Raw genomic sequence first — 26,447 nt, forward strand, 5'->3', positions numbered from 1 at the left:
AGGCGGTAGGTTTTTTGTTGATGTTGCATTTGCGGTTTGTACGCCACTGCCAATAATTCCCTGTGGTCGTAAACGGTCAGCAAAAAGCTGGACTTGGTGAGCACCGCCTCGTGAGCGCGCAGCTCAGAGGTCGCCCGCTCCATCTGGGTGCACACCAAAGTGCACGGGGTACGACCGCAGCTCGTCGGTCGGCAGCTCGCGTCTGGTGCAGAGTGCGGCCACTCGCACCTCTGCCAAGCCGTCCCGGTCGGCGTGGTGGGGTCGGTCAAATACGTGCTCGCGGAGGCCCTTGTGCGAGTCAGCAATTGCGGGGGGCTGCACGCAGACACGTGTTCATTATTGGCGGTGTCAGAATCGTTTGGCAACATAAACTAAAATGTTTTTATTTTATTTTACTAGGTAAAGCCCCACACAGAAGCGACCTGGCTTTAACAAGTAACAGCCCAACAACAAAGTGGCTTATCATCACTTGGAAATGTATTGCGGCCGAATACTCTTAAACGCGTGATTCTAAATGTGGAGGGGAAAACCGTAAGACCCGGAGAAAAATCCACGTGACCACGGGGAGAGAGTCACCGCAAACTCTAAACAGGCGTCAAGGTCTGGATTTCATCCATGACCTCCTGTGAGCAGGAGAGGAGTGAGTGAGTGCAGTAGCATCTTTGCCGCTGGAGGTTATCGGAGCACGTGGCAGGTTTCCACGGCATAGGGGGGGGAGGCAAGTGTCAATGTCCCACAGCTTGATGAGTCATGTGACAATGTGTCACGCAAGAGCAATGGCGAGCAGCAGCTCGCCTCGGGTTACCGCCGTGACCGTGTCGCAAGTAAAGACACGAACGCTTCCCCTCCGAACTATTTCGCCGCTCGTCGTGAGCTGGGGCTTCTGTACGTTTACCCCTGTAGGCTTTGTTGTGTAAAGGTAGAGGCGCAGCCCTGCAATTTGCTCGCTCGCGCCACTGCCGGCGGAAGGGCCTACGCTAGATGGAGCTCTCCAGAGACTCTGTTCACCCCCATGACTCGACCAGACTGGCTGCGAGCGTAAGGCCAGCGTTGGTTATACGTGAAACGACCCCACATATTCACGCGACACGTGAATACAGACCGTTCGACGTTCCCATGGCAGGGCCCAAGTGCCCTTGCTGTTTTGCTGCTGCTCTGCTCTCGTTACGTATTTGAATCCAGTGTCTCCCTTATAAGAGGATGCTCTTGTTCTCAGTTGGCCTTACATCATCATCATCAGCCGTGTTCGATCCACCTGAACAGGAATCAAGCTCCCTCAATCTATTTGCTTGACATCCTTTCGGGCGTCAATTGGCTCTTATCTGGTTGCAAAGGTTATCTGAGATGCACGCTCAAAATCACACTGAGAGACGGACGGTGAAACATATTGATCGGAGAATGTACACATATTCATTATATCGCACAGGCTGAAGGAAAGTAAGTGGGCTAGGGCATGACGGATCGCTACACGGGGCGATGGCCGATGGGTGAGACTGGTGATGGAATGGCAGCCAAAGTGGTGAACATCAGACTAAAACTAAACTCTTTTTTTATCCCACTGAGCTATACAGCTCTTTTTCCAAAGCGACCTGGTCATCACAAATGAAAGCTCATAAAAGTGGCTTATCATGTGAAAATGTATAACAGCCAAACATTCTAAACGCACGTTGATTCTAAATGTGGAGGAGAACACCGGAGGACCCGGAGAAAAATCCACATGACCACGGGGAGGGAGACACCACAAACTCCAAATAAACAGCAGGGGTCAGGCTTTAGGATCGAACCCACGACCTCCTGTATACCAGGCGAGGTAGTTAACATCTCACCACCGTGGTACCCTTAACATGCCTCTCGAGTAGGACGACCGCAGAGAGGGAGCGATGGGTATCAACTCGCCCGTGCACGCCGAATATGCATTGTGGCATCGTGGTACCATGAGGGATGGCAAGGGTTTTCATCCAGCAGTGGCTAGAACATGCCTAGCAATGATAATCGTCTGCTCACACTTGTCCTTCTGTCACCTGCGCAGGGCATGGAGATCGTGCAGACCATGAACAGCGACCCGGGTCTTGCTGTCGGTAAGTGATGCACGAGAGTCGAAGCGAGTTCCTGCGTAAAGACGGGTGGTGGAAACTTCCACATTCCTATGGCGGGAGTGAGTCTATCCATGAGGACAATCGCTTTTGACTTCCACCGGAAAGTCGTACTCATTTTATTGACCTTGAAGGGATGATGAATTAAATTATCGTGCCAACCGGGATTTGACGTACGAGGCATATCATTTTACGCTGAATGGACTGTGGTGTTGTGTAATCGTGGCAAGGAGTCGAACCCAGGTTGCTTGCGATCGTAGCGCAGTCAAAGCTAATACAAAAAAGATAAAGATCCCCCATGTAGCCTCCGTAGACTGTTGGGGCAGGTACTGCACCTACGAAGCGAACGGTACTGAGCACCAAAGCTGATTTCTAGACAGCAAAAGGTACTGTTGTGACAACCACAGCATCGGTCCTCCCATCCTGCCGTCGATGTCGTGTGCCATTACCATGGAGATAAACATCCCCCGTATAGCCTTAACGGATTGTTGGGGCAAGTATTGTTAGTGAGCACCTATGAAGGGCGTCACGGCACACGAGGGGGTGGGTGGCAGGCACCACGCATGGCCGCCTTTGTCTCCCCAGTTGCGGTGTTTACACACCTCACCGGGAATTAACTTCAGGCTGAGTTGACCTAGGGGAGGCCCAAAACCGCTTCCGATAATCTGTCGCCAGTGTTGGCGCTGAGCGGCAACCGATCTCGGGTCGCTGGGTTCACGCTAACCGCTGCGCCACCACTCCCACGAGTGCATGCATGACGCACACAAACTCAGCGGAGTGGAGACAATCGCATGGGTTCTTCACCGTTGCGCTGTGTTGCTCTCTTGACGTGTTGTCGGGTCATACCGTGGTGGTGGTCGTGGTGGTGTTTGTTGTTGTTGTTGAGCACGATATCCAGTCGAGTTCCTGAAGAAGCTCCCGGCACGTGAAGTGAAACGTCGGACATCGTGCCGAGAGACACACGGTGCAATCCGAAAACACGTTGGAGAGATTGAGCCTTCTATATTGAAAACGAATTTTCATAAATTGGAAACTTCATTTCTTTAGAATTGCTTTTTGTGTTTAGTTTTGATGTCCTTCCCCCATACCTCTGATTGGCAAGGTCGGTTATGTGCTGTGCGAAAGAAGTTCAACATCCATACGAGTCAACATTCACTCTTTGGAGTACAACAATTCGTTTAATCCTTCTGAGTTAATTTTCAGAGTTTTGCCAAGTGGTTGAGTCGAGTCTGCTTTGATAATCACAGAGGCATGGCCTGAGCAGGTGAATTCATGAATTAATGGAGAGCACCTTCCGCATGTAATTCACAAAAGTGTGCGCAACTACATTTACCAGCTGTGACCACGCTCAAAACACAATTGACACACTGGAAATTGGATCAGTGAATCCCTGCCTCTCGTCAACAGCGACATCTGTGACCACGGCGGGTGCGGCAGATCCTTGAGTAAAATATTCACGGTTGAGATAAATTGTCGCAGCTTTACAAAAACACAAAGGGGGTCCCATTTGCCCGCTTGGTGCTTGGCGTCTTCAACTGGCGGGCGCGCAGGCCAGACGTGGCCTGCGAACACTCCTGGAGTGACCCGCCCAGAGATAATAAGGTAGTGATTGGTGAGATGAAAGAAAGAGAGAGATAAATACATAAGCGATGGAGATGAGAGAGGGAGAGAGAGCTGTGGAAAACAGATAGAGATGAGTGCAATGAAAGTGAGATTAGTGTGAGAGAGATGAAAGGGCGACCCGGGTTGATGGTGGCTCTGCACGTGGCCTGGTATCCAGCACTCTGCAGGCGAGGGTGCCATGGTGGCAGGATGTTAACTACCGCGCCTGGTATACAGGAGGTCGTGGGTTCGAGCCCGACCTTGACGCCTGTATATTTGGAGTGTGCATGTTTTTCTCACCGTGGTCGCGTTAGTTTTTCTCAGGGTCCTCCGGTTCCTCCCTCCACATTTAGATTCAACATGTGTTAGCCCAGTGGCGCTGTGGTGGCTAGTCCAGTGGTTTGTCGAGTCGTTCCCCCCCAAAACCTTCCTGGACCCGCGGATTGTTGTCAACCTCCGATTAGCACGGTTGGCTACGTACGGTGCGAAAGAAGTTCAACGTACACACACGCAACCCTCAAAACATTTTCGGAGACAACCGTACAATGGAGTACTCTGCAAGCGTTTGGCGGACAGCATCCACGCGGTCTTGCGACCACCGGTGGTCCTCAGACTACCGGTTGGGTAGAGAACTACTCGAGGAACGTGTATACCATATGTCATGATTAAATGAAGTCACCCACGCCTGTTCTGTGATGATGATGATTGCGTGATATGGCATGTTGTTGGGCGTAGTTGAGATGTGAATGGAGAACCACTGTGAATCGGATGTATGTTGTATACATGTTGAACTTCGTTCACACTGTACGTAGCCAACCGTGCTCATCGGAGATGCAAATGTACGTTGGATTTCGTTTGCGCCGTATTTAGCCAACCGGGCTAATCGGAGGTGCAACTACTGCCCCCCCTCAACCCCCCCCCCCCCTGCTGTCCAGGTTACATCTCATTTAACGGCGTGGACTTCGAGGGCACGTTCCACGTGAACACCATCACGGACGACGACTACGCGGGCTTCATCTTCGGCTACCAGGACAGCGCCAGCTTCTACGTGGTGATGTGGAAGCAGACGGAGCAGACCTACTGGCAGGCCACGCCGTTCCGCGCTGTCGCCGAGCCGGGCCTGCAGCTCAAGGTGAGCGGCGGTGAGCGGTGAGGCGAGAGACCCCCCTCGCCGATGACGGTTCCCCGCGGGACATTTCAACGCTTGGCGATGTTGCCGCATTGTATCATCGGACCTCCCTTGCCGGTATCAAAATATAGGAATAGGTTTTACCCCTTTCTGGCAATGAAACAGTTGTGTTAAGATGTTAAAGCACCAAACTGAAACCTTTTGCAAGGAATCATGTCGGCATTAACCACAATATACTTGTGTCTTCTTGGTTCTTTCGGTAAAGTCACATGACTTTACCGAAAGAACCAAGAAGATGAATCCCTGCAGTCACGAAAGCTTTAAATCGAAAAATATACTTGTGGTGAACGTGCAAAGAAAAAAGAAGCTCTGATAGTATATAATGCATTGTCTTTGAAACTGTTTGGTCCACACTAGAGACAGCTTTATTTAGAGCCGAGTCTAAACATCGTTAGACCAGAGGACGCCAACATTCGAACAGCACAAAGACAATGCCACTATCAGGGCATTGAGAGCTCGGGGTGAGCAGCTACATCATGGGACCTCCCTTGCCAGTGTCAAAATATAGGAATAGGTTTTACCCTTTCCGGCAATAAAACAGTTGTGTTAAGATGGTAAACACCAAACTGAAACCTTTTGCAAGGAATTGTGTCTGCGTTGTAGCTGCTCACCCTGAGCAATCAATGTCCTGATAGTGGCGTTGTATTTGTGCTGTTAGCCTGTTGGCGTCCTCTGGTCTAACGCTGCTTGAGACTCGGCTCTAAAGAAAGCTGTCTCAAGTATATGTGGTTAATGCAGACATGATTCCTTGCAAAAGGTTTTAGTTTGGTGTTTTAACATCTAAACACAACTGTTTTATTGCCAGAAAGGGTAAAAGCTGTTCTTATATTGCTGTAATGTATTTGCCCGAGCCAATTTTTCGTTGCAGGAAATGTTTTTTTTTATTTAGTATCGAGTTATATTTGCGCAGCGTTTTTTTTAAATCTCTCCTGTAGCACGGTTGTCTTTGATTTAGATTTGCCGTGCATAATTTGCTTTCTCATTTTGATAACACTGGTCGCTCTTTCAAATGAGGCTATCATCGCCTCTTGAGTTCTCACCTGGTTAAACACAAGAAACTATTAACTAAACTGTAAACTTCCCGATGTTGTCTCAGCCTAATGTGAGTACCTGCTGCGGCATGCAAACATCAGCAGTGGGGAGACAAAGGCACCATGGTGGTGAGATGTTAACTTCCACGCCTGATATACAGGAGGTCCTGGGTTCGAGCCCGAACCTAAGGCCTGTATATTTGGAGTTTGCAAGTTCTCCATGTGGTTGCATGGATTCTTCTCCAGGTCCTCCAGTTTTTCCCTCCACATTTAGAAACGTGCGTTTAGAGTATTTAGCTGCTATACTTTTCCACGTGATGATAAGTCACTTTGTTGAGCTATCATTTGTGGCCAGGTGGCTTCTGAAAAAGCGCTATATAGCTCTGTGGGCCTTACCTGGTAAAATAAAATACAAATTTCGCATCAAAGGTGGCCCAGCATGGTGCTGACCCACCTCACCCCAAGGGTATCGCCATTCCGGTCTTCATAGCTTCTCGCTGACCACACCCGCATCGACAGCCTGCGTAAGGCCGCACGCTCACTCTCTCGCTCGCTGCACAGGCCGTGAAGTCGAGCTCGGGCCCCGGCGAGCGGCTGCGGAACGCGCTGTGGAACACGGGCGACACGGACGACCAGGTGAAGCTGCTGTGGAAGGACCCGCGCAACGTCGGCTGGAAGGACAAGACCTCCTACCGCTGGCACCTCACGCACCGCCCGCAAGTCGGCTACATCAGGTGCGCGAGGACCGCTTCCGCTTTCCGAGGATGACGACTACCTCCGTTTGTTTATTCGAGCGCTCAAGCGACGCGCCGTCTCGGGGCTCTCACCCGCTGGATGCGGGGCCTCCCACCCCCCCCCCCCCTCCCACAGCTGTACGGAACACGGGGAGTGGTTGCTTGCTTAAGGTGGAGAGCATAGACGATTGCAGTCCGACAATGGATTTTTCTTCCCCACTGCCCTCTGCTGCCCACCACGTGACCCCGGCGGCAGCCTATACCAACGTGTTGTGGAGGCCGCGACAACCCATTGCATTAGAAGGAGTAACGGCACCCCCCCCCCCCCCCCCCCATTTCACCGGGCATGAAGAGGGTGTTTTTGCTGATATGGTGGCTCTGCTGTGCGTGTTACTGGACATCTGTGAGAAAGAGCTTCATAGCTCATCGGATTCGTCCATTCTAAATAAAGATCCTGATTCTGTATTCCAGCGCTGTGGAGGTGAGGGTGGTGGAAATTACAAATTGCTGTACCGCCCTCTCCTCCCCGTGGGTGTCAAGGTTGCCATTTCCCAGCTTGCCCGGTTATGGCAGTACGGCTAGTGGATTAATTCCCATTCGTACGAGATTTTCTCCGGGTACTCTCCGTTTTCTTCCCAAGTGTGCGAACACTCATTAATGGAGTTGGCCAAACATCCCAATACAGGAACGCAGAGCTTGGGCAATTGTTAGCGCCAAGTTCGGGCTGCCTTCCCCGCTTCTCTGCGGTCAAATTAAATCGGTGTTCGTACGAGATGCAATTCCACGAATGAGGCTGTGTACAATGTGAACGACCAGTGGATAAAATGCGTTGACAGCGCCACGTCTGACGGTTCGCGTGCAGGGTGAAGCTCTTTGAGGGGGTGAGGCAGGTGGCCGACTCGGGGGTCATCATCGACACAACGATGCGGGGCGGCCGCCTCGGAGTCTTCTGCTTCTCGCAGGAGAACATCATCTGGTCTAACCTGCGCTACCGCTGCAACGGTGAGGCTTTTGCGCGGGCCCACGCGTGGCACAGCGAGCTCGCGATGGCTAGATGTTAACTACCTCGCCCGGTATACAGGAGGTCGTGGGTTCGATCCCGAACCTAAGGCCTGTATATTTGGAGTTTGCAAGTTCTCCCTGTGGTTGCATGGATTCTTCTCTGGGTCCTCCAGTTTCCCCTCCACACTTAGAAACATGCATTTAGAGTATCTGGCTGCTATTCAAGGCCACAGTGCTTTCACGAATGTGTTGATATTTGCGTTGTGTTATTTGTTCTTGCACGCCGCTGCCAACGCAGCGGCAGCATCAGCACCGAATATTTTTTTAATTACGGGCGTAGATGGGAAAAGAATAGGGCACAGGGATATTACAACAGCAAGACACACATTTATCACCAGAGTACATGGGAATGGAACATGGTACAAGGAACTGGATTTTTTATTGATTTTTTTATGTATTACTTAGCATGCACTCATTTGCTCTGCCGTGACACATCTCACTCGATATTTTCGACAGTGAGTATTTTGCGGTGAAAACAATCTCTCCGACACTTTCATTCATGTCACATCTTCCAGGAAACCTTTTTCACAAAAGCCATTATCAAAACCAAAAGGGCACACGCACACAGACACACCCTTCTTGTTCTGAAAGATTTTAATTAAAACATTTTATATTCTCCCATTGTAGTTCACAACGCCGCGCGTCGAGTTAAACGTCTAATGTTTGCCATTCATGCCGACGCCAGCAGTTATCTCCAGATGACAGCGGTGCTCTTCATTCTTTTGAAATGTTCCCTTTTCTTTTTTACTTTTGTTTGAACAGATACAATCCCATCGGACTTCGTGTCTTATCGAGCCCAGCAGGGAAGGGCTCAGGTTTAGAGAACGCCGCCTCCGGCGTTCAACCCTCCCGCGGCCGTCCACTCGACCGGGCATCATCGGAGCGCAGCGTCTGGGGGTGGAAACGCACGCCGCTCACCGCTCTCTCGTGCCACTTTCGCCTCACCGGGAGCTGCCTATGGGAGGGAGACCTCTCGTCGATAGTCTTGGAAGTGACCCAATCTTTGCGAATGTATACAGACGTCTATGCAGTCTTTGACAATTCAAGGGGTCTCCCCCTGCTCGATTGGCCGTGCAGTGACGCTCATCTCAATTGGTCCACCACTCGTGGAATTTCCACATTCTTGTGGCAGACGACATTGTGTCAAAAGGACAGCTAACTATGGCAACCTTAGGGCCTGAATTCTGAAAATTTCATTCTAATGCATCCCATCTTCTGCATATATCTCATAACTGAAAAGCTGAGCAGGATTGTTGAGCCTGGATAGTTAGCACTTGGATAGATGATCACCATGCACAAAAATGTGGTTCTGGAATCCCTCCATAGGAATGTGGAATTTCCATGAATGGTTCAGGCTTGCCATTAGAACTGAGTTCTGCCCAATGCTCATTTGAAGAGGGAGACAACTGTGACTTTGTGTGGCAAATTTAATTTCGTGTAACGTTTTGTCAATCCGAGTCGACACACACACAAACACACAAAACGCCGCGCCTCAGTGTTACGTCTTATCGAAAGGCAGAAATGCATTCGTCCACTCTGAGATCAGTACAGGAAAGGGCAGGGCAGACCAGCGCACGTACGGGGAACAACACGGTTTTCTTTCTATGTTCCACCCCATCCGAGGGTCTCCGGGGGAAAACAAAGTTCCCCGAGCGCAGGTTTTCTCAAGATAGCGGCGGCGTTATCGGAGCTCGCCTGGAAAGCTGCTCCACAGCGACCGATGGACTTGTAAAACCTCTGTGGCTAAAAATGTTAGCGCTGCGTGCTCCGTGTTTGCACGTGAAGCAGTCGCATCAGTGGGGTGCCGTAGTTTGTTTCACGGCGTAGGGTTTATCGCGCCCGTGCTTCGTTGATCCCCACTGAGTTTTCGGGGGGGCGGGGGGGGGGGGTTTGTGCCGCGCGCTTTGGTTGGGCGCGATCTGTCCGACGTTCCGCTCCACGCGCCTGCGGCTTCTCCGCTTCGGAGTCGCGCGAAGAGGCCCCCCGCGGCGCGAGGAGCGGAAAGCGCCGGAACGCCGTGGCGCACGGCGCACGCGGTCCAACCCGAAAGCGCGTCGGGAGAGCTGTAAGCGCTGTGGTTATTCATTTGCACAGGCTTTGACCCGTTTATGTAATGTGTGTGTAGCGTCGTAGGTGGTTATTTCTAGCATCATTGGTTTGTTTACTGTAGTTCGCTTATTGTTAGATGTTATACTAAAATCACGTTTAGCGCGCAGAGAGAGGGAAATATTGTTTATTTTTGCTCGTAGGGGCGCTATGCCATGCTGTGTTTTTTGTGACGACAAGTGTCTAGATCACCTACGATATATGTATACTTTGCTGTTGGTAAAACGAGGCTGGATTGCTGTTGTGTTTTCAATGTGACTCTTGCGTCTTTAATTGGCATGCGGAGGAAGATTTCACCAACGTAGCCAACCGACATATGCAACATTTTAGCCAGAATACAAAATGATGAAAAAAATATAATCATAGATAGGCTTTACCTTCTGCCAATAAAACAGGAGGTGTTAATATGTTGAGACACCAAATAGATATACCGACTTGCAAGGCATCAAGTGTGCATTGACCACACGTACTTGTGGCAAAACATGCACACAAACACGCTCTGATAATCTTTGTATTGTTGTTGAAACTGATTGGCCTACACCAAAGACAGCCTTCTTTATGGCCTAGTCTCACAAGTATTAGACCAGAGAACTCCAAAAGATATGGTAAAACCTATTCTTATTTTGTCATCACAGCCGACCCACATCGAAAGGTACAAGGATCGAAAGGCATTGCGAGATTCCAAACATTGCTCGTAATTTTGCAGTCATAATTTTCTTTTTATTAAGCGCTTTTTCATATTGAAATATCTCAAAGCGCTGGGCGTAAAACAATACATTGCACTCTCATGCTCACATGCCCTTTGGATTGCACCCGTTGGGTTGCACTCCCTCATCGAGGAGGCCGCTCTCCTTCTATCTTACAGTTACATTCAAATTTCTGACATTAACATCATGCGCCCCGGCCACTTCTTTTTGACCCTTGGGCTACACCCATTTCAAACCTTTTAAAACAGTGTGCCTAAGCAGCAGACAATGCTTTCCCACCTGATGACGGACGCTTGTGTTGCGCCCGAAACGTCGTGATTTATTTTATTTTATACCTACGTGACTTTACCGAAAGAACCAAAGAGTTTGGATTCCTGCAGTCACGAAAGCTTCAAATCAAGATCAAATCAAGATTTAATACGTATAAGTTGCAGGTCACATCCAATGGAAATGAAGTAAAAACTAGTAATGAAGATAACTATACACGCTAGATAAATACAATTAAGAACTATGGTAAAAGCCATAAAAATACAGTGTAGGTAACATCCAGTCAAGACCGCAGGAAAAGCCAGTGAATAAAAATCGGTGTTTCAAGCTGGATTTTAAAGTGCCGCTAACAAGAGCCCACGATTCCTGACGTCGGCCAGGATAGTGACGTCCCTCCGCCTCCGTGCAGAGCAGCAGATTAGCCGTGCTGCGTCCTGCTGTAGTCCCCACAGAACTCTTTCATGTGGGTCCTGCTAAGTATTTATATGTCGTGCCATGTGGCCGATGCGTTGCTGAGAGCATTTTTTACACGAGGTAAATAGCTGGAGTTGCCAGGTTAGAACCCCCCCCCCAAACATGTACACAAGGGTCGAGCCGGTCACAGATCAACCAGCAACCTGCTTTCCCGTACGCTGCCTTCTAACTGACGCCTTACTTGCCCCCCCCCCCCCGTATGTTGGCGACTCGAAATACATGCACACATCTCACTTGGAATCCGTTACAAAAGCTCAACGCATTCGTCAGTAACGCTGCCTTCAAAGGAAATAATGCCGAAAAAAAAGAAGAATGGATGTTCCCTGAGCACCCCACTCCTGAATGAGCCCAGCACAGCATTTTAAGGACACGTGTCAAAGTACAGTAAAAGGGGAGAGGTCGGAGGAGTAGGAGGAGATGCCAGTCCCGCAATTGCTCTGCTCACGTCAATGCTTCTAGAAGGGTCTCCACTAGAGGGAGCTCTAGAGAGGCCCTCTTAGAGAGTTCTTTGGCCTACTCTTCCACTCTCACCAGACGTCTTGATAAGAGGTGAGAGCCTACCGATGGTTGCCACTGGGAATTGGCATCTGTGTCCGGGAATTGGCATCTGTATCTGGGAATTGGCATCTGAGTCCGGGAATTGGCATCTGTGTCCGTGAATTGGCATCTGTGTCTGGGAATTGGCATCTGACGTTTATCATGCCACATATTTCAAGTAAGTCGTGGCACAATGCCCCAACAATTCCCAGAGACTTTTGTTAAAGGTGTCCATCCATGTCTTGTTCAGGATTGATTGGTATCGCGGAATTAACACCCCCACCACCACGCCTGCATTGTCCCCGTTCGGGGGGGGGGGGCTGGTGGATGGGGGTTACTTGACCGTACTTCAGGAGCATCGCTGTGGAGCCATAGTACAGGACAACACACATAGCCATCGCTAAATGTCGGTGACAGGAGGAGAAATATTCCAGAGGTTTATGTTGCTCAAACCACAAACACGCTGGTCACTGCATGTTGATGGTGACGGTGGGGAGGAACATCGCTGTGGGAGCATAGTACAATGCAACACTCGATTTTTCTGCACTGCCCCTTTTCTTTCCCCAGTGTAAACCTATAGCACCTGTTGTATGCAGAGAGGTCACCAATCGGAGCACTATCCAGGCTGAAAGCTGCTTAGCCTCCCAGCGTTGTTGGCGAGACCGGGCGCAGTCTGTGGGATTCTCTCATCGGCGAATTGATGTACAATGAGCCATACTTCATTCGTATCGAAAATCAAAACACAGAGAAATGTCTTGCTGCTCTAAAGTTGAGCTGGGGTCATGCTTCAAAGCGAGGAGAGCTGTGCAATGCAGAGATGCAAATATATGAACACGGAACTCAAGGTCGAGTGGTGGCTCAGTGGTTAGCATATTGAGCTATCAACCCGATGACCCTAGTTCGACTCCTATCTGGTCCTGCCCTCTCTTTCTCGCCCCTACCAACCCGTAATAACCAACGTGGTGAGGTATAATAATAATAATAACAAAAAACATTCATGGAGGGAGACCTTAATTAATTGGTGGATTTAAAATGGATTTAATGTTTTGTATTGGTTGGGTGTCTCAAGCGAAGGGTGTACCACCTGCGTTCAAGTAGCACACTACGCGCTAGTACTGGTAGGAACCTCCTGGTTACAGCAGCCCACAGGGGATTGTGTCCGTCCGTCCGTCGTGCAGGGAGGGGCTGGGTGGGGAGGGAGGGGCTGGGTGGGGAGGGTGGGCAGGGGCTGGGTGGGGAGGGTGCGGCTGGGTGGGGAGGGGCTGGTCACCCCGTGGTGCCCTTATAAAACTCAACGTTTAACCTACTCACGCCGGCTTGTGCCCGCCCTCACAGTCAGGCATATTTGCGGAATACACCACGCCGCCGTTGACCCTGGCCATTGACCGAGCAACCCAACGTTCCTACCAGCTCCTTCCGCAGGAATGTGTTTTTGATAAGCCTAGTAATGAATGAGAAACACATCCGGGGTTCGATCTGCGTACAAAGTGGCGGACCCAACTCGCCGCGGAGAAAACCCCACCATGAGCCCACGGTGAGCGTTGAGCTGCCAACAGCCACCCGAGGAGGCCCCTAGGCCGAATCCAGTTCTTCGGCCGGGCCTCGCATGAACCCAAACGTGGCTCTCGAGTGCGGCGGAAGCGACGTGGTCGCGCTCAGCTCGGTGGCGACGAAACGGGTTCCAGTTTGGCTGGCGGCTAAGGTCGCACTGCCGGTGTGTGCGGCTAACCGCCCCGGTGCTTCGACACGCTCCTCTACGCCCACTTTGCGTAGGGCCCCAGGGCCCGCATACTTGCAGGGTTTAATATTTTCGGTGGTGGGGAGGAGAGGTTGTTATTTTATTATATAAATGTAACTCGTCAAAGATGAAAGCTCCGTGCAGTCGGTGGGAAGAGTCGGTTTTTGGAAAGGTGTTTTGAGTCATCATCATGATCATCGATCGGCCTTGGTCAATCTACTGCTGGATTGAACCCCCCCCCCATCCCCCCCCCCCCCCAAGGTCACGGCCATCTCTCACGATCCTGCGATGCAATGATCCATTGAGCACCAGCGCACAAGGCGGTTTCATTGCTCCACATCTCCGGTTGAACTCCATCCGTTCCCTGACTGGATATCTGTCCGTTAAGTCTCGAACACCGCCCATCGTTCCCTTCCAGCCACGACGCGTCCTGCCCAAGACCCACTTTAACTTACTAAGAGTCGACGCGACGTATCTCTAAGACGCGTTCCGTTCTTTGGCTGCCACTCCGTCGTTATGCTTGACCGTCATCCTGAGTTTGAGTGCTCTCCTCAGATATTACGTGGGCTTTTCTCTGGGTGCTCTGATTTCGACCGCAATCGTCTGGCATCACCACAGCTAAAGCTTGCCACAGCTGATATGCTTATGCATGTTCCTACCCGAACCTGAACTGGCTTCAACTTTGCTTTGATTTCCAGATCAAGCACATTAATGGTGATTGGGTCAGACTCCAATGCCATTGCTGGATGGTTTTACAAATCGAATTACAAATAAAATGTCAAATCATGCCCTTTTATACCAAGTGCAATGATTCAATGGATTTGAGACCAAGGGACTGATATTTGTATTGACAATTTATCGATAAGATGTGGCTACTATGGGACTATTTCACGAATCCATCCCTGTACCCTTGATTCTGACCTGAAAGGCATTCAAAGCCAACGTTTATCTCCTTTAATGAGCCTAGAATTTAAATGCCACATTCCTCTGCCAGAAGCCTCCAACCCCAAAGGAGGGACGAGTCAGTTACCGGAGTTCGATTACCGACCACTGCTAACATCAGTCGCGAGTGATATTTGAAATGGTTCAGGGCCCCCTCCTTCTTCAACATACACTGACCAGCTTAAAATATCATCAAACAAGTCCCGTGACTGACACATCCTGGGGAAACCTTCCTCCAGTATCGTTATCACGATATTAGTAATATTATTATTATTACCACTGCAGAAATCAGTGAATCTATGAACAGGACAATCTCTTGACCCCTATGTCCTCAAAGTATCTCCGACAAATAAGACCCGAGTTAGCCGTATAAGTTCCACATTCCCATGGCAGGGGCTAGTCTATGTTCTGGGTAGATAGAGGCAGGAGGATTTAAGACACGTGTCCGTTGCTGCCGCGCCGGCAGATTGAATCGAACTGGCGTCCTCTGGATTGCAAGTCCAGTGTGCTACCCATTGCACCGCGGTAACACCCATGGGTTGGTATAAATCGGAGAGAGAGAGAGAACAAACCCCCATTGCATAGCCAAGGTTAGCAAAGCAGTGCCACGCGGAAGGGCGTTCCCTGGACATATCAACAGTGGAACAATGCTGCCTGCTATGATTAAGGTCGTGGGGGTTATTGTTTTCTCTACGTCTCTGTGTCCCTCTCTCTCTCTCTCCCTATCCCCCCCCCCCCTTCTCGCTGGCGAACGCTTTCACCGTTAGCCATGCCGCATGTCCCGACTCGCACGCTACCGATGAAAGCATTTGGCCATCGAGTGACAGAGGCAGAACAAACTGTCACCACTGATCCCCTCCACCTCCTCCTCACCCTCCTCCTCCTCCACTACCCCCCTCCGCTCCACGCGCACGGAGCGTTACGCTTCATTAATGACTCATCGGATTTAAGAAACTCTCTCTCTCTCTTTCCCTGTGGATAGAAAGGTGATTCAAGGCTGCACCTGTCTCGCGAGCTTGAGTTATTTGGAGCTGCTAGATCGGTGATCAAGTGGGCAGGTAAGGAGCATTCGTTTTGGGTGCGATTTAACACGGGGCGATCCACTTATAGACACCCCACTGATATTTTTTTCTTTCATTACTTTTTTCTGATTGCATTACTTGTTTTTGATTGCCTTAATTTTTTCTAATCGCCTTACTTTCTGGCGGACGTTTCTTTGCCCCGTGCCTCGATTCCGATGGCAACATCGGGATACAGTCGGTGGCGACATTTCTCGAAATGCAACTGCAATAATGCGTCCACTGCTGTCAAGATGACTTTGACGACATACACAGGGTGATCCATGTGTGGAGACCCGAACTGGTTTGTACAGCGAACATTTTTTCCCCCTCAACAGGCGATTGAATGTTGGGGAAAGCGATGGCACCCCGTATCGTACTGGGAGGACGCTGATTTAAAATTGAATGCGGTGTATCGAGATTGGGGTGGGGGGAGACGTTGTAGAGGCATTGAAACAGAAGGGTTAATTTTCTCTCGCGACTTCTCCCTGTTATTTTAGCAGAGGTGTCTAGAAACGGATCGCTCTGTGTAATCGCACGCGTGATAATAATACGGGGCATGAACTTGGAATGATTGGGAGGTTCGTATGTAATGCGAACACAACACGTGGACTTGCGAACACAACGCGTGGACTTGCTAACACAATACGTGGACATGCTTGTGGCGAATGTGCAACACACTCCGCTCTTTGCTTTTAAATACTTTCTGAACCCGCGCAAGATAGTAAGCCCGCGTTGCTCCAGATACACAGGCGACCGGCATCGTTGCGTTCACTTTATGACGAGCGATTTGTGAAGCAATTCTAATTTAGGCGCGTGCGTTGCATTAAACATTTTTTTAGTAGATTAATTATTGCAAATAAAACCACGCCCGTGCCTTTGCAGAGCGTTGCGGCAAGCCACTAGGCGCGTCGGTCGGTAAGATGCGTGACCCCCAAACCGTTAACTCACTGGCACAACGAGCGATAACAACTGAACATGACTGCAGTTTTATTAAAATGGGGTGAATGTAATGTTACAAATAATGTAGTTTTTTTGTTATATATTCGCTATCAAGGACAATGATTTAAAATAACAACTCAAAGCATTCGTCAATAATACTGTCCTAAAAATCGTAAAAAATAAATGTATAAACGTTTCGAGAAACATCCCTTCTTTTATTGCAGACAGATCGGTGGGATATTTTCATCTTACAACTTAGCAGCAGCCTCCTGAAAAAGAGTCTTGAGCCTCAGTGAAGGTGTTGGAGGATTACCAGGCGTAATAATGCACAAAATATAATGTGTCTGATTATGAAGAAGGGTTATTGCCGAACACATCACCTGTTACGTGTGTGTGCTCCGTTTAGGGCAGCACTATGCACACATGTTTTGAGTTATCATTAACTTGTTATTAACTTTATGAGTTATCATAAACATCCTACCACTTACTCCTGGCCATATAACTTTATTAATAATTGATATATTTTGATGATGGATTTTTTTTTTCAGAATACTTGTCTTTTTTCTTATTTTAAACTCTCACTTATTATTAAGCACACCCATAAAAATATATATTTGTAAAATTTACTTAGCTTCTATAACTACATCTGCTCTTAGTATTCGATAAATAAAAAATAACGTGTATAAATCAAAAGAATAAACATCCTGACATATAGAGGACCCGTAGAGCTTGGACAATTATTTGTAGTGTTGGCTCACCACCTACAGTAGCTGCTGCTGCTGCCTTTCCCGCAAGTCTGTGATTCCCCGCGTGAGCCGTTTCTCTCTCTCTCTCATCCAAGAATGAGTGAAATAGGCACAGTACATTACAATTACGTCTCATTATTTCAACGTGAACATTTCCCTGGGCAATTGTGCCCCGTGATTATATCTTGTTGTTGTCGTTGTTGTGTGACCACAATATACCAGTGTCAACGTCGGTTCCAATGCTTCAACTTGCACCCAGGGGTGGTTCTCTCCGCGGTTGTAATACCTAGCTCAACATTTTTTGGAACGCTAATCGCTGGCTGAGAGTAGCGATCATCAGCCTGAGGCACTGCCACTCGAATACAAGATGCGCAAATGCATAATAATCCTTTATTATCGTGCCCTCTGAGGGGCTAGGTCCTCATCAAGCAGTGGATTGACAAAAGGGCTGTACATGTGTTGTGTACATTAGCTGGGTCGACAGTGGTTATCATATAGAGGCAATGGATTCTGCCATAGGAATGTGGAATTTCAGAATTATTTCAGGACCGGTAATAGGGGTGAGTGCCACATGATGCTAATTTCAACAGGGAGATGATTTGATTCCTGCGAATGAGTAACCAGCAATGGGCTTTGGCCACTCACACCTCCGATTAGCACGGGTGCGAAATAGAAGTTCAACTTACATACTTTTCAGTGGTATCAGTATCACTCTCTACAAGTAAAAATTAAGTAATAAGAACGTAAAGGCGTTTCTCTGGCCATTGCTGGCAGGAAGGGCCTCTAATGCCAAAGGGCGTCTCTAGTCCCTCGAGAGAGAGCATTTGGCCTACTCTTCCACGCTGGCCAGACGTCTTGGAAGAGGTGTGAGTACCCACACTTCACCCCACTACACATGACCTGCTGCCGATTGACTATGGTGGACCCATTTATACTGCTGGGTGGGGGAAATTTTAAAATCGAACCGGCAACTTCTTTGGATTGCAAGTCCAGGGTGCTGCCAACCGTTCTCGTCATTTTTCGGCCATCCCTCGCGCTCGAGGATGATCGTCTTCCACCAATTCCCTCGTCCGTGGGGTGCGAATACACCCGACGAGGCCCATCTTGGGGGGCCACAGACTCGCGTGTTTCTAGATTTGAAGCTTTCGTGACTGCAAGGATTCATATTCTTAGGTTTTTTCGGTAAAGTCACGTAGGTAAAAAATTAAAATTAATAAAAGTAAAAGAAAAAGAAAAAAAGAAAAATCACGACGTTTCGGAGGCAACACAAGGTTCCGTCTTCAGGTGGAACTGTCACAGCACGATAGCTGTATCAAGTACTGTACTTGATACAGCAATCGTGCTGTGACTCGCGTGTTTCCGAGCGGGGCGCGTGGCCCTGGGGTCGCTGAGTCGTTCCACCGCGGCGCTGCTGTTCCTGCCTCTCCCGCTTTTGCCCTCCTCCTGCTCCTCCTGTTGTCATCGTCGTTGTCGTGGGGTTTTGCAAGAGCTGAGCTACTTGCAGCAGCGGTGGATTTTTCCTTCATTGACACGACGGCGGCGTCGCATCGAAATATATAAACGGCACTTGTCGTAACCAAACATGTTTTTGTTTACAAAGTTAACGAGGCACCCAGTAAATTGGACAAATCCACCACGTTGTCACCCACCCCCCCCGCCGATGAGACCCACAGCTGCCCACACTGCGCAACCACCACGCAGGTTGCGGTGGGAGACGAGAGGGAGATGTGAGCGGCGTTGGCCACGATGACACCGCAACCCGGCCGATGCTCTCCCCTGCACCGGAGCGACCGCAGAGCCATCGTCAGGCTGCTGGCGACCCTCGCCGTCATCGTCACCATCGTCAGCTGCTGCTGCCCTCTTACTTCCCTCGCTGAACATCCCGAGGGTAAGGCGACAATGTTGTCAGGGGGGCTCAACGCACGCGTCAATAACGCTGCCCTCTATTTGAAAGCAAAAGTTGCGCACGTGTTTGTGTGCGTTTAATGTGCCGGTGTTGCGGTTAGCGCGCTCCGTCCACAAACCCGGTGACCCGAGTTCGATTCCCGCTCGCGGCTACCGCCAGTGATGATTATCTGAACCGGTCTTGCACCTCCCCATAGGTCGACTCAGCCTCAAATGAATACCTGGTGTGGTGTGTGAACATCGCCAATAGGGAAACAAAGGCGGCCGTGCGTGGTTTTGACCACCCAAACCCCTTGTGTGCCGTGGCGGCCTTCATAGGTGCTCGCTAACAGCACTTACCCCAACAGTCTGTTGAGGCTTTACAGGGGATCTTTGTTTTGCGTGCCACACACACGCAGACTTCTGCATCTCTCTCTGAAAATGAGCGAATACTGTAATGTGCGGCAAGTTACAATTAGCTATTATTATTAATATTATAATGCAAGGCCGTAGCCATGGAGTCAACATTGGGGGGGACCAAATCTTCCAGGGGGTCTAGGGGTACCCCCCCCCCCCCTACAAAAAAATCAAAATTTGAAAACGAATTTCCTGCCTAAAATAGTAAAAATTCACTAACACATGGCATGGACTTTTTATTTATTTTTTACAATAATGTCGAATAGTGTATTGTATTACATTGCTCTGTTTTTACTTTTTTACCTTTTCTTGTTTCATTGTATGTAATGGCAGAGATTAGGGATTAATAAAGTACAACCATAACCACAATCATATAAACAGAAATCTATGCATTGTTATATGAAGACAAGTCCAGATATTGTGGCCAAGGTTTAGCAAATTGTTATTTTTATTTACATAGCATAGCAATTTATTATTTTTTATATTGTTTATAGCAATATATGGGGGGGGGACATTTTGAACATATTTGATATTTGGGGGGATGTGTCACCCCCCAAATATATTATAATTACGGCCCTGTTATAATGGAACAAATGAACAATAATGAAGGTCTTCTTTTAATTCTATCAGTCTATGGCAAAATCAACTGGAATGTATCAGATCTCATCAGACTTCGGAAGCTAAGCAGCTTTGAGCCTGCCTCGTACTTGGGACAGGTGGCCTCCTCACAAGCCAAGGCCTTTGTTGGCAAAGAGAAGGCAGTGCAATTATGTTCCAATTGCGTTATCAATATCATACAGTGTGATTTATAACTTCATTAAAGTGTTAAACATGCTCATTGTTATTCGTGTCATTAATACAAAATACTGCAACTAATTGAATTACTAAATAGTAATCTTGACAGGAATCTCACGCAATGTATTTGAACTTGTCATGAAATAATGCATCGGGATCTACGGGTGAAATGCGCCTGACAAATGCAAATTGTTATGATTATTAATTTGGATTCCCTTGCAACATTGGTCCTGGGGCCTGATTGGCAAGTCGGTGAAAACCACTTTTCTGGCACTTCACCATCAAAAGCAATGACTAAATAATTAATTTATCATTTTGTTTGTTTTGCTGCCAAATTCCGTAATTAACATCGCGCCATGGTCGTGAGATGTTTACCACCTCGCCTCGTGTGCAGGAGATCGTGGGTTAGATCCCGACCCTGATGCCTGAATATTTGTCTCTCTCCCTGTAGTCGCATTGATTTTTCTCCGGGTCCTCCGGTTTCTCTCTCCACATTAAAAAACGCGAGTTTCGATTATTTGGCTGCTATAAAATTCCACGTGATGGTAAGCCACTTCGTTGAACTATCAATTGTGGCCAGGTCGCTTTTGAAAAGAGCTTCATAGCTCAGTGGGCCTTACCTGGTAAAGTAAAAAGAGTTTAGTTTTAGTTCAAGACTTTAATTAGGGTGAAGTGTTATATCAAATGGGGTGGGATAAGCGGTGGCGTCGTGCTTAGCGCACGGCGCGATGAACCCAGCGGCCCGAGTTCAATTCCCAGCCGTGGCTAACGTAACTGGTGGGTGATGTTTAAATCAGTCCTGGCCGCCCCCTCTTCACCAAACCATTCTGACCAGCGTGGTGACGAGTGGACAAACACATCCCCATGAGGCCATGACCAACATGCTGTGTGGAGGATTTCATTCCACAAGAGGTTAACAAAGGGCCAACCAAATATTTGAATGAATGAAAATATAATGAATCAACGAGCCGCCCCCTGAAACGGAGGACACGTTATTGTTAAGTTCAAAGCTCAGTCGGCAATCAAACCAAACCCATCATCATAATCTCTGAGGGACCAATAAAATGAGCACCACTTTCAAATCAAGCCGTTAATACATTTGGAATCCACGCCGTTGCTTTCGGCGAGTAGGCTACGGATTAGTTTCACAGTCGAAGGCAATGTTGCTATGTTTTTTTTTTATCCAGTTAGGTTATTTGCGAGTTCAGTCAATTTCATATTTGGCAGATGTAGACCGTGGCGCTGGCATACATGGCCAACCATTTTTCGATAATGACACGGGCTCTTTAACGTTCGCTGTGAAGCAGACAATGTATGGTTACTTTCAACTATAAACTATCGCGATGGGGAAAAAAACGCGTGGGGGCTTGGAAACACCGAGAGCGGCCACGCGGTTCAGCTTCAGAGTCGGTGGCCCTGTGAGAGCAGTGTGCGTTCAATTGGGGTGGTCAAATCGGTCCTGAATCAGAATCTTCACCTATCCTGGAGACATCGGATGAGCTATGAAGCTCTTTTTCACAGATGTCCAGCAGGTGCAAGGCGCGATGGGAGTTGTGTCTTGCATTTGCTGTTTGCGATCGCATCTTGCGTGTGTTATTAAATCTGTCTCCAGCCTGCATGCTTTATCTGGTCGTGAACCTCAATTATCGTTGCCTTTACGTATTTCTGTTGAACTTTTTTCGCAACGTACGTAGCCAACCGTGTTAAATCGGAGGCAAGTGCTCATGAGGATTCCCATAGTGTGGAGGAGGTAAGCCTTCTCTTTACATGGCCTCCCAAGGATGCCGCAATGGATACGTTTTTTTAAAATACCACCACTGCCTACCTCCCTTACCCAATTTCTATCCACGCAGCAGTGTCGGCTGGCGGGCAGATCGTGCGTGTTGGGGTAAAGTGTGGGTACTGCCACCTCCTCCAATCTGCCTGGCCAACGTTGAAGAGAGGGCCATGAAAGCCCTCTGGAACCACTTCCGCCAAAGCGGCAACAACAACAAACAATGCAGGGCGGCACCTCTGTGCTGACCACATTTGTTGTGTTTCGGGCAGTACGCGTCATACGGTGGGGGAGGCAGCGGTGAACAAATTGGCACACCGAGTCGTTCTCAGCCCGGCCACTGCATCGGTGGCGAGTTGCAATCTGCATTTTGTACCTCGGCCGGCCTCCTCTCGGTCAACTCGGCCTTAAATGAGTAAGCCGGTGGTGCGTTGTGTTAACATCGGTACTCGGGAGGCAAAGTCAGTCTGTCGAGCATCACGCTGGCAACGCCACCACCCCATGCGTGCCATGACGACCTTAATAGGTGCTCCCTAAACTGCACCTTCACCCACAATCTGTTCGTCTAAATAGGAGGTTTGCGCATGTGACAAACACTCCGCGTAGCCCAGCCAATGGCTTAGATTAAGGGAGTCTAAAATAACAGTTAAAGTTATATTTTATTACCAAATTATCCCATCGACTGCGCTTGACGAAACCTTCTGTCTGTCCCCTTTGGCAGCGGGGAAATGACTTATTTTACATTGCCGCTGAAACAATGACGGTGCCATTCAATTCCCTCCCTACCCCCTCCCCCCTCCCTCAAGAGGAGCCAAGTACGAAGCCAGGCGCTCTCAAATGGAGACCCAGGAAAGTGGAGTTATCACAATCAAAACATTGTGCCGAGCACTTACACGCGCATAATAGCAACCCCCCCACCACCACCGCCTCCCTGCGCCCATAACTTCAGCGCAGGCAAAGGGGCTTCAGAGTTCACATCCGTCGATATCGTTGAGTGGTTGACTGCCGGGTGACACCCACGACCGCCGCGGTCACCGTGCGCTCCGCGTGCCGCTTTTCAAACCGGTGACCTCCACGTTAGTTTGGGGGCCGCGCGTCTGTCCGCAAGCGCCGCGCGGGGAGAACGGAGCTGGCGTGACGGACGCCCTCGCCACGCACGTGACCGATTGCTGCTGTCAACGCGACCTCGGCTCATGAAATCAACAATCTCTCGGTTGGCCTCTCTCTTTCTTTTGTCGCGTTTGTTTTCACCTTTTTTGCTTCTTCTTCCAACTTGATGTCAACAGGTAAAGCCCCAGCTGAGCTAGCTACGTGGATTTTTTTTTTTTACAGAAGCGACCTGGGCACAAATGATGGCTTCAATGAAGTGGCTTTGTCGCGTGGAAATTTATAGCAGCCAAAAATCGAAACGCGTGATGTTGATTCTAAATGTGGAGGGGGAACAGCCGGAGGACCCGGAGAAAAATCCACGCCATCACGGGGAAAGAGACACCACGAACTCCAAATATACAGACCTCACGGTCGGGATCAAACGCACGACCACGTGCATACCAGGCGAGGGAGATAACATCTCGCACAACGTGGCACCCCATTCCCGTGGTCCGTTCCCCAGTTTGAATACGTGGTGCAATTTAGCGCGTCGCGAAATCTCACAAGAGGGTTTTGACAACTGTGCCTTTGAGAACGGGTGCCCAATTAGATGTCTTGTTGCCCAGCTTGTTCTGACAAACCCGTTCAAGCCGATTTCGTTCCAACTCTGAACATATTGGTTTGACATTGAAATTAAACGGGGTGGAGTGATGGCACAGTGGTCGGGGCACTCCGCTATGAACCCAGCCACCCAAGTGAGATTCCTGCCCGCGGCAAACGTAAGTGCCAAGTGAGAATCAGAAGCGGTCCTGATCCAGCGCATATATCACAGCAGCACAAGCCACTGAGCAGTTTGGGTATTTGTCGTCCCACAGGCGAATCGAAGAACCTCCAACGTCCGGGCAAGCCTTCCAGGTTCAACTGGTTTAACTGGGCAAGGCAATCGGAGAAGGTAAGCACAAAGACATTACTGCAGGCGACCATGGTCGTGGCTGAAAGGTTTGCAGAGACCAACTCTGAGACTTCATCCCAGCGCTGTGCAGACAGCGTGAAGCACGGGAGATGAGCCGCCACGGGTGAGATCTTGGGTCGGGGTTCAGCCACTAGTGATTAAAGCAGACACTCGTCACTAAAGTAGCCATTCATCATTAAACCAGCCACTCGTGATTAAACCAACTTCTCAAGTGCAGCGAGTTGATGACCTCAGCCCCGTGACCAATCGCTCACAAGTAGATCTACAGACTTACACAGAGACCAACAGACTTGCATAGAGACCCATCGCTCGGCACAGACGCGGGTGTGATTGAACCTGTTCAGTCATTGGTGTTTGCGCTGAGGTCATCCACTCGCTCCGCCTGATAACCCGGTTTCATCAAGAGGCCAGGGTGTGAAAACCCAAATGAATTCGAACCCAGGATCTCAGCAGGGCGCTATGACCTCCGAGTTACCCGGTCACCTCCCTCCCACCCCACAGTTTCGTGTGTCCCTTGGCTCTTCAGATGTTTATTTCAAACCTCGTCAAAGCATCGTCACGTCTAACGCTGCGGGGAACACCGCCTGCTTGTGTTAGCGCCCGGGCGGTGTTTTGATTGGGAAGAGGCTGATATCGCTGTAATAGCACGCGGTGATAATGTGCTACTTGCATGCAACGTGGATTCCTGTTTTCCCCGTACAGCACTCCATCAGTGTCGCGTGGTAACAAGGAGGGGACTGGGGTGGGGGTAGTTGGTGTACAGGCAGTATTCCTGCCAAACGTTTGTTGTTCTTTACCCCACCCCGCACCTCCGATTAGCACGGTTGGCTACGTACGGTGCGAAAGAAGTTCTGGAGTGATTGGTCTGGAGTGATTGGAAGACATGGGCCAGATCAGCTCAATAACAACGGTAGGAGGCTGCTAGATTTTTGTGCAGCCCATGGGCTTGTGATTACCAACACGCTGTTCCGGCATCGGCGCATCCACACAACATCATGGATACATGCCTTGTCCAAGCAAGAACATCTTTTGGACTACATACTGACGGAACAGCGGATGCAGGCCCATGTCCTTGACACCAGGACCTACCGTGGAGCTGATCTGCCTACTGACCATCAACTTCTAATCTGTAAGATTCGCCTGCGATTCTTCCACTCCGGTGGTGGGTGGAGACCCAGGACCCCATTCAAACCCTGTGTGGCCTGGTCTCATCTAGCTGATGAAAGTTGCAAGTGAAAATTTGATCATCGCTTGCGGCTGGGGTTGGCATCGTCCCCCACTCCTCCAGATGTCGAGGGCAAATGGGCGAGGTTTATGACTGTGGCTCATGCAGCTGCAATGGCTGCCTTGGGTACACATGTTCAGGATGGCTGAGAAAAATCGACAGGCCCACTCTCATCGTCTACAGCATTCCATTTCCACATCAGAGAATGAGGAGGCTTACCGCAGCCTTCGCTCAGAGGTTCGGAGAGCCGTGAGGCGCTGCAAAGATGGATGGTGGTCGCGGGTTGCTGAGGAGATGGAGTCTCCCTCAATGGCCCACGATCACAAATCACTCTTTAACTCCATCAAAAAATTACCTGCAGCACCACACCTATTACCATTATTAGGGGAAAGAATGGTCATCCAATCTCTGACCCCCAGGAACAGGTTTGCAGATTTTCTAAGCATTTATGTGAAGTCCTGGGGGAGGGGAAATCCCTCAGCCTGGAACACATCGAGGGACAAAGTGGGGATGATCCTGCTGAGGCTGCGGTGTCTTAAATATTGGAAGAAGTCACCCCCTGTGAGTGACTGGCTGAGGTGCCATCTGTTGAGGAAGTACAGAGGGCGATCCGGAGTCTGAGACCAGGAAAGGTACCGGGTAGAGATGATCTCCCAAGCGAAATGCTGAGAGAGGGTGGCGTTTGTGCACAGACTGCCCTACATGACATCATAACAAGTCTGGACCACTGACCGGGTTCTGCAGGATTTGAAGGATGCCCTGGTGGTCCCCCTCTTTAAGAAGGGGGACCACACAGACTGTAACAACTACAGGGGCATCTCACTCCTTAGTGTGCCAGGAAAGGTCCTGGCAAGAATAATTCAACATCGCCTTGCCAGGCACGCTAAGGAGAGGCTTGCGGAGCCCCAATGTGGTTTCAGGAAAGGGCAGTCCTGCACAGATGCCATATTTTCTATCCGTCTGCTACAGCAGATGTGTATGGAATTCCAACAAAACCTATATCTCTGCTTTATTGACCTGGTCAAGGCCTATGATACCATCAGTAGGCCTGGACTCTGGGTT

General features: G+C 49.4%; 2 protein-coding genes across 3 annotated transcripts in view; one reads left to right on the plus strand and one right to left on the minus strand.

Annotated features, from left to right (window-relative positions):
- Positions 1 to 10,070, plus strand: part of LOC144731547 (cartilage oligomeric matrix protein-like) — a 42,882-nt gene extending 32,812 nt beyond the window's left edge. For both annotated transcript variants that reach the window (XM_078612675.1, XM_078612676.1), the window contains 5 exons: positions 2,030 to 2,078; positions 4,631 to 4,827; positions 6,477 to 6,649; positions 7,512 to 7,651; positions 8,474 to 10,070. In XM_078612675.1, coding sequence (XP_078468801.1) covers positions 2,030 to 2,078; positions 4,631 to 4,827; positions 6,477 to 6,649; positions 7,512 to 7,651; positions 8,474 to 8,532 — 618 coding nt within the window. In that variant the 3' untranslated portion in view covers positions 8,533 to 10,070. The remainder of the gene's footprint in view (positions 1 to 2,029; positions 2,079 to 4,630; positions 4,828 to 6,476; positions 6,650 to 7,511; positions 7,652 to 8,473) is intronic.
- The window catches only part of LOC144731553 (procathepsin L-like), a 429,171-nt gene that overhangs the window by 30,834 nt on the left and 371,890 nt on the right, over positions 1 to 26,447 (minus strand). The window lies entirely within an intron of this gene.

This window comes from Lampetra planeri, chromosome 39, assembly GCF_965212315.1.
Source record: "Lampetra planeri chromosome 39, kcLamPlan1.2.h2, whole genome shotgun sequence".
NCBI classification, from domain to species: domain Eukaryota; kingdom Metazoa; phylum Chordata; class Hyperoartia; order Petromyzontiformes; family Petromyzontidae; genus Lampetra; species Lampetra planeri.